The 16,132-nt window shown below is 46.6% G+C and overlaps 1 protein-coding gene across 1 annotated transcript in view; it reads right to left on the bottom strand.

Moving 5' to 3' along the window:
* hs6st1a (heparan sulfate 6-O-sulfotransferase 1a) overlaps positions 1-14,698 on the bottom strand; it is a 54,817-nt gene extending 40,119 nt beyond the window's left edge. The window contains exon 1 of the mRNA XM_084568994.1: positions 13,939-14,698. Within this exon, the coding sequence (XP_084425120.1) occupies positions 13,939-14,438 (500 nt within the window). The 5' untranslated portion in view covers positions 14,439-14,698. The remainder of the gene's footprint in view (positions 1-13,938) is intronic.
* Between the last annotated feature and the right edge of the window lie 1,434 nt (positions 14,699-16,132).

Genomic DNA, 16,132 nt, shown 5'->3' with positions numbered 1-16,132 from the left:
TGACATGGATGACTGAGAATCTTCCGCGGTCATAAAAATATTGCCACTTCCTCTGGAGATGACTTCTTGGAATTACAAAAAGCAGTTCATTTAGCTCCGTAATTGCATTCTGGTAATTAAAGTATTTTTCAAAACACCCTCTCTAGTTTTATTTCATTTCTTTTTTGCAAAATGAGCTGGCGTGCGGTGTTGTTGATCGTAAAAATAAAACTTTAATTCTGCTTTACGAGAATATCATCAGAATATTCACAATTTTTATATTTTACACTCAAAACAGACTGAAGAACACAAATAAGTGGCTGGCACTCACTTGCTGCACTACTAATTGAAAGCAGGTACACATCCTGTACTTTCACACGCCCTTCCTCAGTTGCTGAAATGAAAGTGCTTTGGCAAAACCAGAATTACTTCCAGCGATAAACATTGAAAACCTGCTTGTGGAGCAAGAGACGGTTCATTTGGGTAAGAGGTTACAAACATACCTGCCCGCGCGCAAAACAACAAGGCGCGTCACGAGTCGTCTCCTTCGCGGCGGAAAGCGAGCGGCTGTAAAAGCTCGGGGTGCAGCACACGAAGCGTGACAGCCTTATTACTTGAGGGAGAAACGCAAATAAAAGATGGAATGATGAAGAGACAAAAGGCGGATGAACGAGAAGCCGCCGCGCCCACGGGAAACACATCTTTACAAGTTAGGCATCCGCGCGCACAAGACCACACAGCCGCACGTCCGCTAAACCCGCGGCGCACAAAGAAAGCGAGATGAACAATGAGCGTGCGCGTCTGCGGCCGAGCGTGTGTTCGTGCGCGGCTGAGTGCGAGCCAGACTCCAGCTGAGAGGGCAGGCAATAGCAATTCCCACTGACCTGAAAACTAGCTCGCCAGCCACCTCAAAATACGGAGGAAGGGGGAAAATAAAAAAATAAAAAGAAGAAGAAGGAGAATGTCAGTGAGCACGGAGGGAATGAAAGCACAGAAGGTGAGATTTAGAAATACAGCAGAGTGGTGGAGTAGAAAAGATTTGAAAAAAAAAAAATACGATACACACACATATACATCCAGGTGCAGTGAGGGATTACGGGAAGGTACGGGCCCAGACGCCTTTCGATAGAAAGAACAGACAGGAAAAGAAGGATGGGGATGGTGCATGGGACAACTGCGCCCAACCAAAATCAAAAAGAAATTGCAAGAGAGTGTGTTGACAGCGAGTCTGCATGGGCGGGAGTGCGTGTCCCCTTATTTCGCGAGGTCCCCCGCGGTCAAGAGCGGATCCTCTTTCTCCCTCGTGCCCTCTTTTCACGCACTCGTCCCCCCCCTCTCTTTTTTTTTTTTTTTATACACTCACTCCTCGTCCCCTCCTCTCTCTTTTAGCGCGGCGCTGAATGGCCCCCTCTCTCTGATGAGTGACTGATGAATGAAGTAGCTCTTTGAAGTCAAGAGTCACAGCAAGGCCGGTCAAGCGTGAAGAGACGCCGGACAAAAGACAGCGGAGAGTGAAGGGAGAAAAAGGAAGGAAAGGGAGGAAGAGGGGTGGAAAAAAGAAAAACATGCAGCGGCGGGGGGGGTGCATTCAATAAGAGGGAAACGTCAAACGGCGAACATCCATAAAGTCAGTGAGGGACGGAGGCAGAATGTGTATGGCAGAAAGAGAGATTGAGAGAGAGGGGGAGAGAGAGGGGGAGAGTATTTGCATTGTGGCGCTCAGAATGCAAAAAGGCCGACATCACGCAAGAGGGAAATAACCAGGACACGATGGACTGACATCTTTCTGGACTACAGGGACAGCCTGGGGGGTTCTTTGGGTTTTTATGTGCCTCGAATAACGCAACTCACTCTCTCTTTCCGTCATTGCCACGTACACAGAAGATAACCGATTGCTTACGGGCTATATTTTCGGAGACAATACTCTTAACAGGGCCTCTCTGCTTTCATTACCATCAGTGGGTATCTTGTTGTTCTTGCGGCATTGTCTTTCTGCTACCCTCTGCAAATATTTAGCCTTATAACCCTGGTTTTTGTCTTTGTTTGTTAGTCCTTTCTCGTTTTAATCAATGTCTAACGCAGCTTTAGCGTACAAAAAAAGAACTATTTTACGCATTTACAACATTGTCCGACACATTTGCGCCTGGAAGTTTCTCGGGAGTTGGTGCTGAAAGGTTCATCAGTGCTGTTGGTGGTGTAAAATTTATTAGAAAAACCTCTGAGCTACCTGGCTTTCTGCTGCAGAGACTATGAAATCGTGACGGCAGCAGCATGAGAGGCAGCCATCGAGAAGGCTGTTTGATATTTATTGTTTTGGCTCGATTTGTCCGGTAATTAGAGAAAGGGAAGCTCAGCCAAGTCAAATTTTAACAACAAGCAGAAAAACAAAGACTGCGTCATTTAAATATATATATATATATATATATATATATATATATATATATATATCTCAGACTGTTAATCTCCATTGTAGTAGCCGGTGCTTCCTAATTTATCCACTGACAACACGTCTTATCGGCATCTGGGTGCCCGCGAGGTGGGAATTTGGATCCCGTTTGCTTACCACGACATAATCCACCGCCTCAAAGAGGAAGGACATTGTTTGCCGTCATTTACATACTCAGCTTTAATTGGGCTGTCATTCTCTGCAGGATGTTGGTACAAAACAAAACTTTTCCCAAGTTTCCCCAAGCGGCGTGTCTTCCGTGTATCCGATTTCACATTCAAGTCCAAGTCATTGAACATCCGAGCGGAGCGGAAAACAACTCTGTGCTTGAGTTTCTCTAATTAGCTAAAATGAACATCGCTAGTTGTTGCTGCACATTGGTAAACTTGTACATAAAGTTGGACTTTTCTTAAGTTTTGCACGTCACGCCATTGTTATTCTGGTCGGTACGCGTTTGCCTGGCCAGTGGTGTCGCTCAAGGGATGGAAATCCACCACTAGACTTGTTGGCCAACCAACAAATACATCTTCAGTTCCTACTTATGGTTGCAATAAACAGCTATTGGGTGGCTCCACATGATATTCCATACATGCATTTATGGTCCAAAGAGGAGGTATCCAGCTGAGTTTGGCAACCGTCCAACGTCTTCTATCGCTAACATTTTTTGCTTTGGGTAAACAAGTTTTCACCATTATTGGATGACTGCAATGAAATTTCTGATCCAAGGACAGCTACGTACAACTAATAACCAAACTTTTTCTCTAGCAGCACCATGAGGTTCTGTATTCAGAAGGAAATGTCTTAGTCTATAGTCTGCAATGAAAATTGGCGCAAGTCTCTTTGTGTCCTACAGCAACCCCCTGACCACCACATTGGTTTATCCCACCTTACATGTTGTTCCTTTACAACCTCCCTCACAGTTTATGTCAAGAGTTCATGCTAGGGCTAGTGGGGATGGGATCAAGAGGACTTCCGCAACAGAAGGTCACCTTGTTGACTAATTGGACAAGGAAAATAAACTTCAAAATGGATGTTCAAGTTTGCTTTCTCCAAAATACTTGCCTAGATTTTAATATTTACGGGTGGTTGCCAAATGCGTATTAGCCTCGCCTCTCCATCACTATCCATTATAACAAACTGAGGCTTTTTACATTTAAGTACCTACATCGACTCCTGAAAATAGTCTAGCCTCGGTGGGACTGGGTTTTCCATTTCTATTAAACTCTAAACAGCCAATCTATGTGCTTGTTAAGACTACCCCGGGGCTAAACCTGAAATATTGATATATTTTGTATCTTTTTCATGTACCAGTCTTCTGGATGTCACAACAGTGTACTTTGCATGCGTAGGAGCTCCTGAAAGTGATCCAAAAGATTTTTACCGCATTTATTTGACAGCGCAACAAAAGTATGAAACCGCTAACAGTGGAAGTTTGCCGTCTTTTCTCAAAGACGCTTTGACAGACAACACAAGCCTGTCGGCAGACATAATACAAATCATGGGGGATCAAACCGGTGATTTCGAGACTACTTCCTAAACTTCTCGCATTAGGTACCAAAGCGGATTTTTCTTTTCTTTTTTCTTTTTTTTTTTAAGGAATTGACAAGCAGAACAGGTTTGAAAGACACGCTCCCTCGAATTCTCTTTGTAATTTGGCAATCTCCCCAAGACCACCAGAATCTTCTGTCTGAGCACACGGTGGGGGAAAAGCAGCCAGAGAAAGAACAAATGAGGTCTCCTCCGCTGTACAGTTCCCCAGGGCGAGAGCGAGAACACTACACTCCCCCCGTGTTTATCTCGATCTCACATCAGATCAGATCACTGGCGGATAAAGGCACATCCTGACACATCACTTCCTCTCTCCGGAGGAAGCTGACACGCGCTGGGGACCCAAAATGACAGTGAGGTGGCAGGCGGGATGAAGAAGTAAAACTTTTTTTTTTTTGACAGAGCGAGACGGAGAGGCGATCTGAACAGAAAGGGAAAGCAGAGGTGAGGGGAAAAATGTACGGAGGGAAAGAGAGAGAGAGAGAGAGAGAGGGGAGAAAGGTGAAACCTACATACCCATGGCCCAGATCCACCGAGTGGAGTGGGGGTGATGAAGAAGAGGAGGGGGCAGAGTGGCAAGAGACAAAGAAGTACAGACACTAAGAATAGTATAACTGGATTAGCTCTAACACTGACCTTTATTCAGCAGGGTGACACTCCCTCGCTCTCTCAATCGCCCTTTACAGCCGTTACAGGAGAGGCATGTCCTACTTTTTAACCGTTAAGTGCAACTCGACAGCGGCTCATGTTGAGATTTTCGAGCGAGGAGACGTGTTTATGCAACCCTTGTTCAACCAGATCTGTTGCTTGAAGGCATGTGTGCGAGGAGCAATTATCAGTAATCCCCTTACTTACAACAAAATGATACCTTTCTGGTTAGAATTTACTCTGAAGGCTCAAGTCTGTAGCGTTTATGCTAAGAATGGTTTCCTGCAACAAAGAGGTACAGCTACCAGCTACAAGATCAACACCTTGTGCTATTTTTCATGTTTTTTTTTTAGTTGTTTCAAAACTGTTTTTGTGTGTGTGCCTGTGTCAGGCTGCATCAGCCATCAAGGAGTGTCATTGCTATGGGGTGGGGGTGCCTGGTCTGGTCTAGGTGGGTGGTACATGTCTAAGTAATATCCACATGAATGAATGCCAGGTCCAGAAGTTTCCCAGGAGAACACTGAATTGTCACAAGATGGTAAATGGTATTCACTTCACCTATCAAATCATAATGTTATGCCTGATCTGGGTATTTATCAAAGGTGAAATGACACCACACCAGAATTTAACACTAGACTGACATCTTTAACATAAATAACTAAACTAAAGGCACAGACACATCAAACCGGCATTGTAGAACTATTGGCAATGAAGGTCATCACCTCATGGCGCCTACGTCTGGACCAAAAGGTTTCACATGAACACACCACAGACACCACAATCAACGACCAGGAAGTAACTCTTCAAAACAGTATGTAGCGGTAGTGTGTGTTCAAACAAAAGAGGGAACTGGAAGAGCCACTATTAGCGAGGAGGCTAGGAAGTTCTCCGACTGACACCAACTCAACATGCTGAATTGGCTAAAAGGCCACCAGTAAGGGTTCGACCAGTCACCACGATGCGGGACTCACCACCAAAACTAGGCTCACGAACCAGTTTACTCTTCACTTTACGTTGAGTCTTTCAAAAGGATGTTATTTCAAAAATAAATCCATAGGCAATAGACCACGAGAAGAATCCATATAGACGACTGAAAAGATGCCAATTTGTTTTAGGCAGTAAACTCCAGCAGCGTGCTTCATATTTAGTTATTTTTTTTTTTCGTGGAAGAGGATGAAAAGAATGCTCAATGAGACATGGCGTTGAGTCACAGAAACTAGTGGAACAGATGCTAGCCCAGATGTGATTTATATCTGAAAGGAGAGCAGCGGAAAGGGTTTGTCGTTCAGCGTGTTATTAAAAGGACAACTGTGCAGCTTTTCGCAACACAAGGACACGCAATTCACGATAATGATGGGAAATGACTAAGTCAACTTGACTGTTGACTTTTCTTGAACTGACTGGTATTTTATAAAAAAACCACAGTATTATTAGTAACTAATTTACAGTTTGAGTCAGATCCGGTTTCTGCAGTTGAGCAGCAACCTGATCTGAAGCGGATAAGTCTTTAGAAGAGAGAAAACTACATAGAGAGCTAGTAAGCGATTGCTGTTTGCACTTTTACTTTCTTGGTAAAATTACATTTGCTTGGAGATTTCAAAACGAGGCCTGACAATTATAGACGTTAGCGACAGTGGCACATCTCATCTGTGACTTGCCATGCACACACAGGTCACACACACACAGTCACACAAATCAAATCAACGTACAGTCTTGTGAACACAGATCACACAGGTCACACATTCACACGGCACACACTGGGACACATGCAACCCCTGCCTGAATGCACAAATGAAGGCACGGGACACACACACAATTTCTGAGAACGTGCACAGTTTAAAGAAGCAGCAGCAGCAGCAGCAGCAGCAGCAGCTCTGGTGATCTACAGCTCTTCCCCGGAGCGATGCAGACAAACCAAGTGTAGCAGAACAAGGAATCTCGTTTTTTTTCCCTCCCCTTGACTCCGTCTTTCCATGAATGGCATCAGCACTTTAGTTCCTTCTTGTGGGACGCTCGCATGCACAGACGCACACACATGCACTCAGACAAAAGACCCCTGGGTCCCGGGATGGCATGATGGGCAGAAAAATGGACAGGCATGATGGGGGGAGGTGAGGGGAGACAGAGTGAGGAGTTTAAGGAGGCAGACAACGCTATCTTTCATTCCTCTTTTGGGATTTGTTAAAAGTTAGCCCGCTCTGTGCGCCCAAAGAGGAGGCAGCCCCAATCAGCTGAAACCCCTCCCCCTTATTCAAAGAGGCAGTGCGGGATTTGCATTTTTCCCACAATTCAATTAACACGCCTGTCAGAGTCTCCTCTCCGTTCACATGCCTCCTTTGGCCGCGTCTCGCTCCCACAGACAGCTCCGTGAATGCGCGCGTTTATTCACAAAGCACACGCATGCAGAAAATAGATGCATCTATACTTGTTTGTTTACAAATAAATCAAGAGGAGCTCGGGCTCGGGGGGGGCGGGGGGTGAGGAGAAGCTCCCGGGTCGCATCCTGTCTGGACTTGTCACGTCCAGGGACGAGAAGAGACAGCGCCGTTAATGGATGCAGAGAGAGAGAGAGAGAGATAGCCGTCCCCGGGGACGTCTTTCTCTCTTGTCCTTCTCCATCCCCGAAGAAGGAAGCGCGACACGGAGGATGAGGAGGAGGAGGGGAAGAAAATGAAGAGTGTCATGGGGTGATAAAAGAAAGAAGTCAGGGATGATGAGAGAAGAGACAAACGGAGACGAGGCCAAACCCGATTTAGAAAGCGGGAGCCGAGATCAGTGGACACAGATGCACTGACTTTGCCGCGGGCCCGGCTAATGACTTCAGCGAGCCTCTTGTCTGACTAATAGACTGTAATCCCATTCTCATGGATAGCATACCATAGCACTCGGCGGCACCACTCATTAACCACTATAGAAATGTCGGCTAATCGGTCGGTTGCTTTAGCTAGAAAAGCTAATGCTAGGCTAGGATAATCAATAGGCAGTAATCCTGTTGGAGGAGCTGCCGCAGCGTAGCGCCCCTCATTACCAGCCATAGAAATGTCTGCTAATCATTCACCGCACGGTTATTTGTCCACAGGGCCGCGTAATCACTTTGGTGGTGATGGTGGTGGTGGTGCGTTTGAGGGTTGACATTTGACAGTCGGCAGCAGAGGGTGGAAGAGAAAGAGTGACACACGGAGCAACGGAGGCTGTGTAATGATTAAGAAGCACATCACTCTTGCTTTTCTTTCCCCCTCTCTCTCACTCTCTCTCCATCCCTGTCTGTCCTCTTTGTCGAGCATACAACCAGATCAGCTGGCTCTGCTCTATGTTAGCGTCATTCAAGTTTTATCGGTCGATGAAAAACCCCTCTCCGATCCATAGCGGCTAATCAATAGCGAAGGCTCGCGGGCACAGCGAGCGATAACCCTTCGCGGAACACCAAAGGAGACGGTCGTCAGCGGTCAAGCGGATCCCTCTCCGTGTCCCGTCTTCACAATGCACCGAGGTGAAACAGCTGGGGCAAATCAATGGCTAAACAGCCAACTTGACCGTTCTAGTTTGAATTCGGTTCAGTGTTTGTTTCTTCAACGCTGCTAATTGACTTTAATTGCACGATCAACCACAGCCCAACCCTTCCCTGCCGCAACTTGTCTGCAGGCGGCCCGCTATGACACAAAGTCATACAATGTGTGTGTGTGCAGCGAGGGGCCCCGCGAAAGGTATCCACATACTCTCTGAACTGCGAGGCGGCATGCTGTACGTCACGGTGACCGCAGCGTGAACCTGGCAGCCCGGCTCCCGTCGTCGAGCGGAAGCAGCTGAGAGAGACCTGTCGACACTCAACTCAAACTACCGGAGAACAAAACACATAGGGGCCATATCGCAACCTTTTTACGCGCGAGATAGCAAGAGTGTCGACCCTCCCTTTCACAATATTGTGAAGGGCAGAGCATAAAACTTGAAGAGCCACTTCGTCCGCAGCTGTCAGCCGGCTAATCAAGCCTTGGATTTAGGGCCGCGATTTGGGTTGCGCTGTCGGTTGAACAACTGAAACGCTGAAGCAAAGTGGTTCCCAGAAAACGATGCGATAAAATAAACTTCCTGGTTTTGTGGGCTGTGTACGCAAGGCGCCAATCTGAGGGTCAGACCGACCCCACAATGGGTTCATGTGATAGATTAACAGAGTGGTGGGGCACTGAACGAGACGGGGTTAAGTACAAAATGTTCCGCACGCTTGCTCTGAATGTTTTTCTTTGCTTGCAGATAACTACACATTTACCAATTCAGCCTTGAAAAGAAGTATCCAAAGTGTGCAAAGGAAGAGTTTTGGATTGTCGAACTTTGGACAACTTGTACGTGCAACCTGGAACAAAGAGTACCACCAATAAATGCTTAAATTTCTTATTCTGACTGAGTTTCCACTGTAAAAAAACGATAAAATAATCTAAATTCTAATGATGAAGACTAATGATGAGCACGCGTTTGAGATTTTACTAAATTACAGTTCAGAGAAAATGTCACAGATTAATTCGTCCCCTGAAAAGCCTATTAATCTACGATTCCCCGGCACTTAATGTAAACATGCACTTTAACACCTCGCACATTCAACAGAAACCACGTAACGCAAGGCCGGCGCAGGTATTAAACCGCCAAATCCAACTTGAGGCCGAGTCGCAGTAAGACGCGCAGGCTTGCCAAGTGAGTTAAGGCCATCTGAGCTCGGTAAACATGAAGGGAATAACAGGCTGCGGGGAATGTTTGCCGGGAATGCTGGAACGCGGAGCAGCCCCAGCCGCAGGATGAGCGGACGTAAACGGCTTTGGAGCGCCCGGCCGCCAGCGCTTAAACCCGGCTAATCTGATTGGATTAACACCGACCTGCCTGACTACACATCAGGCCGTGCATACATGTGCATAGACAAGGAGACGTACGCGCGCACACGCATTTGCACTATATGCCAATCAGCCGGGGCTGCCTCTGCAGCTTCCTGGAGTTCATCTGGATTCTGGGTTGTGCTGGATGGCTGGCTGGCTGATGGCTTCACGCTGGGCTTCCACATGCATACGCTCTCACGCCACACACACACACAGCTACTCCCAGAGCCATCTTAGAGTGCAGTGATTTGTGCTGTGAATCTGAAACAGACCTATTGAAAGAAGAGTAATGCCCAGTGCTTGACAACCGTGCTAATTGACTAGCCCCTTCCCCAGCAATGAAACTAAACGTTTTCACCCCTCCATCTTTTATCTTTTCAATCATTCCCTGACAGCTCTCCTCTCTTGTCCCACACTCATCCCATCCTCTTCCTCGTATCACTCTTCATCGCCTCCATCTCCTCTTCTGTCCCCTCTCTCCTTGCCTGTCCTCTTCTCCTCTCCTCTCCACCCTCCCCTCATACTCATACATGTAATCATTCATTAGAACCAAGGCAGTTGTCCATTAGGCAAAGCAGCCATTTTGGAAATTGCAGCAAATCTTCCATGAAAAGACATTTCCTCTAATGCGGTAGTCACGCTCGGAGGGAGAGCGAGAGAGGGATGGCAGAGGAGGGATGGAAGACAAGGGGGCCGGGATGGAGGGAGGAGAAGAGAGGAGAGTGAGAAAAAGTGAAGGGGACAGAGAGAGACGGAGAGAGAGAGCCCCCAGCCATAAAGCCACCAAGCAGAAAGCCAGCCCCGCTGTTTGATTAGAGAGTGACACCATCATAGATGGAATGAGGGATGGGAGGAGAGGGAGGGAAAGTGTCGTGGAGGCAAAGAAGAGGGGGGGAAGGAAAAAAAAAAAAAAAAACGTGAGAGAGGACGGAGATCGAGGCAGAGAAATTAGCCCCATCACATCGCTTGCTAAGTCGCTCTATGACACATTAGGATTAAAACCAGACACACAATTACGACATGTGTGCACATCCACTTGCGCGGGACAGATGGCGTCCTCCGTATGAAAGAGTGGCTCTAATTTGAGTAAAGTGATAGGAGCCTCCTTAACCAATTAGAAGCTCCATATCTTAGGCCTCTGCATTAGGATGTTTGTGTCGCACACACTCGTTAGCGCGCGTGTGTGAGTTAGTGTTTCCTGCGGGACCAGTGAGGAACATTAAAACTGATATCAGAGGAGGGAAATGACTGAGTAGTCCTCTTTTTTTATTTTATTATCATTATTTTTTTCCCCCCGCAATGCCACTGTTCATCTCGATCGCATCTAATCGCCGATCAAAGACGGCCCCGTCTCTCCTGTTACGAGCTATTCATCTCACCGCCGCTTGCTTTCTCGCTCGCTCCCTCCATCTCTCTCTTAACGCACCTTCCTCTGAAGCTGACACACTTGTCACCGGACCAAACTGAGCCTAATCCATCGTAGCATTATTTTTTTTCCCCCGCCACGATTTAGGATGCACCTAAAAAACAGCCACGTTCAATCCAATTTCTCCTCAAAGAATAATAAAAATCCCGTCTCGTGAAACATTTTGGAGTAACTGTGCAAGACGCCCTGCAGAATCAATAAGTAATCCAGCCATAGCAACAAGGCTTGGAACATGTGTCATAGTATTTATAGAAAATAGCTCGATAGGGACTCTTTTAATAACCATAAACGTATTTAAAAAAATCACTGTAATGTTGTTTAAAGGGCATCCAGTGAGCTTATTAAGCAAACGAAAGTGTGAACAATCAATTAACTGATCATCAGTATCACTGTAAATACATTTAGTTTAGTCATTTATTGTTCCTAATCACCTGGGTTTAAGTTCTCAAAAAGGGACTGTTATCCAATTTCTTTGTGCTCTAATTTAGTTTTATGTATAATTAATTTTCTGACACGTTTAATCAGTTAAGCGAAAGCATAAAACGCTGTAAATGTCACCATCGATTCTTAAATAAACTCAGCCATTATTGATTTTTCTTTTTTTCCCCCCATTTTTTTCCCCTTCCCTGTTCTTTGTCAGTCAGGAGGGATATTTATTTTGCGCCTCAATAATCCAGCTGATGGAAACCGTCCCGATTCACGTGTTATTTTTGCAGCGTTTGAGACGTTTGCGTAAAATCCACGCCGACAGCTGGACGAGAACGCAGATGCGGAGCGGGGTCCCTGGATGATCTCGACACAAGGACGGCCGTTTCTGCCCTCGCCGTTAATGCTGAAGCTGCTGCTGCATGGTCAAACGTTTCCCGAACAAGCGTCGTTCCTCTTTTTCTGTCTCGCAGATGCTGATTCAAATCTGAACCACTTCCTCTGAAACAAAGTGAGCCGATCTGTGGCTTGTCACACAGTGTTTACTTCCACCGCGCTGACAATACGCACGGCTGATCCGAGAGCTATGTGTACCCGAACGCTGCGCCAAGAGAGCCCTCGCCGCCGCTCTGTGAACACACAGATGATCTTTTGCACACTTTCGCCAGCCGCCCCGCCACACTGCCCTCGAGACAAATGTTCCTAGTGGCGCAAGAGAGGCCGGCAATGAGGACAGAGGACAAAGGCACATATAAGGAGGTAATGAGACAGAGAGAGGAACAAACACAGCAGGGACGGAGAGCGAGCGCTTCTACTTTCTTGTAAGAGCACCTCATTGTAGCGATTCACTTCTCTTTGTTGTGAAAGTGGTGCCGCGCATAATGTGGAGCGGCACTGTTTTTCCCGCAGGGTGCCATTAAGCTTACAGTCTCTTGTTTTTCCTGTCCAGTGTGATCAGATAGTCGATTACACCTGAGGACAGAGATCATCTCTCTGCCGCGGCTCATGAATTCATACGCCTGCACCGCCGTCCTGTCCCTTTCTGTTCTCGTGGCCTCTTCAGGTGCACACACAAACGCACACACACACACAAGTTTAGGCTTTTGCAACACTGCTCACAAAGTGATGAAAGGCCATTTATCCAGCGTCCACTGCGATAGCTCAGCTCGCCATGCAGAATGAGCGAACACGTTATCACCTCTGACCGTGGGGGGGGGGGGACCACAGTAGTCAGGACAGACGCCAGCAGCAAATACCAGCGCTAGTGTGTTTGTGTGTGTGTGTGTGTGTGTGTGTGTCCCAGCAGTAATAATCACCCGGATTAGAGCGGAGCCAAACCCCTGCAGGGCACCCCCCCCAAAATCTCCCCCCTCTCCCTCTCCCAGCCGGGCCCATCCCTGCCCAGCCTGCAGCACTGATCCCCACATTGAGCTGCCATGGGAAGCAGAGCAGCCGGCCTGACATCTCCACCACGCCTGGCTGCCAGACAGTCAGATAATTTCCACACATTTCTGAAAACCCCTCTTTGTCCCGCTGACCACTCGCGGCCCGAAATAAAATATCGAATATTGAAGCTTCAAAAGGCAAAGACAAAAGGCACGCAAACCCATCCGACGGGCCGGGCCCTATACCCTTTAACCACAAGGGTGCAGTGAAACGGAAGCTGATGCATCCGTCAATATGTCTGTGTGAGGGATGCAACGTGGGCAACAACAATGAGGAGGAGGAGGGGGGCCCGCGGAGAAGAAATGGGTTATAAGTTAATAAAAAATGCGCATCATGTCTGAGCACCTCGCAGTCAAAGCAAGAGATTAGTAGTTCGTGGAAATGTTCCCTGGGTGTTTTAACACTCTCCCGGAATAAATTCAGCCAAAAATAAATAAATAAATGTGTGTGGTTCAGTGTGTGTGTGTGTGTGTGTGTGTGTGTGTTTGGGAGGTGGGGGCAGGCTGACACTGGCACCTATCAACAATTGTCAGAGGCACTGTTGAGCTCCTGTGGCATTTGTTACAGAGCAGCGTTGAAATGCCAATCAGCGCCCGCCTCGCCGTCTATCATCGGCCCCCCGTGTTTGAGAGAGGATGCAACACAAGCGTTCCCCCTTTTGTCTAAAAACCACGCCGTAACCCTGCCCCATCCAGAGGAGAGGGAGAGAGAGAAAGAGAGAGAGCCAGGGACCTTTGATTTGAGATAATTCGCTGAGCAGTCACATCCATCAGACTGTGGCAGACTTTAATCTGTGCTGGAGCAGACCTTTGATATGTTGTGTTAAACAAATATGATTAGATTAAAACAGCCTCTAAGGGGATAAATTGGCTCTGTGTGTGGAAGAGGATGTGCAAGGTTGTTAATAATAGAAAGGTAATGTTAATAATTTACAGCTTTGCTTAATTTAAATGTAGATTTAAATTCTTTCTGTGGGAAGGCAACTTAAAGATTTAGAGTTGCATTAACGTGCATGAAGATTGAACACAAAAACATAAAAGTTTCAAGGATGCAAAGATTAAAAACGTGTAAAAGTAACTATAAATGTGCAGTTTTGTGCCACAGGTCCATAACCCTACCCACACACTTGCTCATAAAAACCAATTATGTGACAGCTTTACCTCAGAGTCTTCTGCTTGCTCTCCTTCTTGTTGAGGACCCCCGGCACGCAGTTGGTGAGCTCGGTCCAGTCGGCGTGCAAGCCGCAGCTCCAGCCGGTGGAGAACCGGGAGAAGAGCCAGGTCTCCTTGCGGTTCGGCCGGTAGCAGGTACACTTCTTCTGCCCCGGTCTGCAGTCACAGGGAACCTCCAGGCGGACATTCTGGACCAGGTGCCTGCCGAAGGTAGTCCCCCCCGTCTTCTGGATGTGCAAAAACACTATCACGTCCTCCCCTTTGATTTGGAAATCGATCGTCCTCTCCAGGTCCCTCACGGGGAAGTAGTATTTCTTAACGTAGTGGGGGTCCGGAGTGGGGAAGATGTCCCCCTCGTCTTCTTCCGTGAAATAACCGTGCGGGGAGCCGAAATTGATCACCCCGGGCGCCACGTACTGATAGAGAATCAGCATAAAACACACGGATCCGACGACGATCAACAAGAATTTGCTGCTCCTCTCGACCATGATCCTTCCCAGTGCGGTCCCCACAGCACGCTACCATTTCCCAGTCAAGCCGACAGCAGCAGGGAGCGGGGCGCTCGGCTTCTTCATTTTCGCTCTCCGCCGCCAAGAAGGACTCGTTTGTCTCGGGGGCTCAAGAGTGGCTCGTTCCGCTTCGAGGCGACCGGCGAAGTTGGCTCATGGCTCTGCGAGAACCGCTCAGCACCGTGAAGGACGCATTGTAAAAACTCGCTCGAAAGCCCCCCACCCGGCAGCCGACCCTTCCCCCGTTACTTTACTTCGGGTTTCCAGTCAAACACAACAGGCTCACTGCATCACAGTGGAGCAATGTACCCAGGATGCAGCGCGAAAACCTACCTTTTCAACCTCTCTCTCTCCCTCACTCTGAAAACCAAGCGACGGGACTTTTAATTTATTGGTTGGCACGTAACGACCGCGTCATCTGCCGCCAGCCAATAGCTAGCAGCCATAGCATGTAGCACTGCATAAGCGACTATGAATGTGTTTTCTTGTGTTACACATGCTAAGCTAAGGTTTTTTTTTGTTGTTTTTTTTCGCTGCAGCTTGCCCCGGTTTAACTAGCAGCTTACAGCGGCTAATCTTTGTTTATTTATTTGAATTCAAGGAGCCATAAAAAGATTAGTCAACCTCTGATTTTCCTGTTTCTGCGCCCATGCTTCATCTCAACAGCATTTACATCAAGTTTGAGTTTATAAAACAGAAAAATATATCTACTTTTCTCCTTCTTTTCCAGCCCAGGTTTCATCTAGTTCATGTCCAATAATCGATCTTCAAACTTCAAGCCGTAACGGTTGTTGTAGATTTTAACTATGAAATCTGCATTTTATTTTTTTTTTTGATTCAAATTTGTATTAACTACAATAACTACAGAAAGCTTTATTAATCCCCGAAGTTCAATTCAGTTTCTACAGTCCACCATCTAGCATAGCATAGCATAGCATAGCAGGAGTAGCATGATATGGCCTGGGTTCAAGGACAATTAGTAAACGGCAGAAAGAAGAATAAATAATGACAAAAGAGAATAAATTTTTTTTTAAAGAAAAGAATAAAATAAGATAAAAATAACGGCCCGAATAAATGTGAATAAATACATGGATAAATGATCTGCACATATCCGTTCTACCTAAAGTGCATTGTGCCAAGAACAGATCGGTCAATAATCATTTTCTTAACTTGGTATCTAACAGCGTAATAGCTGAAGGAATAAATGACCTTGCGTAGTGGTTTGTCTTTCTGGGAGGCAGCAAGTAGCGGCGACCTGATGGCATAAGAACGAAGGTCGGCGTTGGCGAATCTTAGTGACATTTAGTAGCCAACCTGTGCAAACGGCTGCTGTTTTGCACACTACTCGCACTAAAATAAATATATCTGAACTTCCTTGTGTCTGATTTGTAAACACCTGAATTTCTCTGTGGTTTTTGTACCTTTTTATTTGGCTTCCTTGTTTTGGCCTTCCCCTTGAGTCTGAGAGAAACATATATATATTTTTTTTAATCCTCTGTGTGTCCTGTACATATAGCAGAGTGGATAATAAAGACAACTTTGACTCTGATTTTGTTACACAACAAAATGTAGCCATAGTTGGCAACAAAAATGACTATAACATGATGTGCAATTACAAGGAACAACCATTCTGCATGACAACTCTCACTGTAAGCTTCTTCAGAACTTTTTAC

This window comes from Chelon labrosus (assembly GCF_963514085.1).
Source record: "Chelon labrosus genome assembly, chromosome: 20".
Lineage (NCBI taxonomy): Eukaryota > Metazoa > Chordata > Actinopteri > Mugiliformes > Mugilidae > Chelon > Chelon labrosus.
This window is presented reverse-complemented; position numbering and strand designations above follow the sequence as displayed.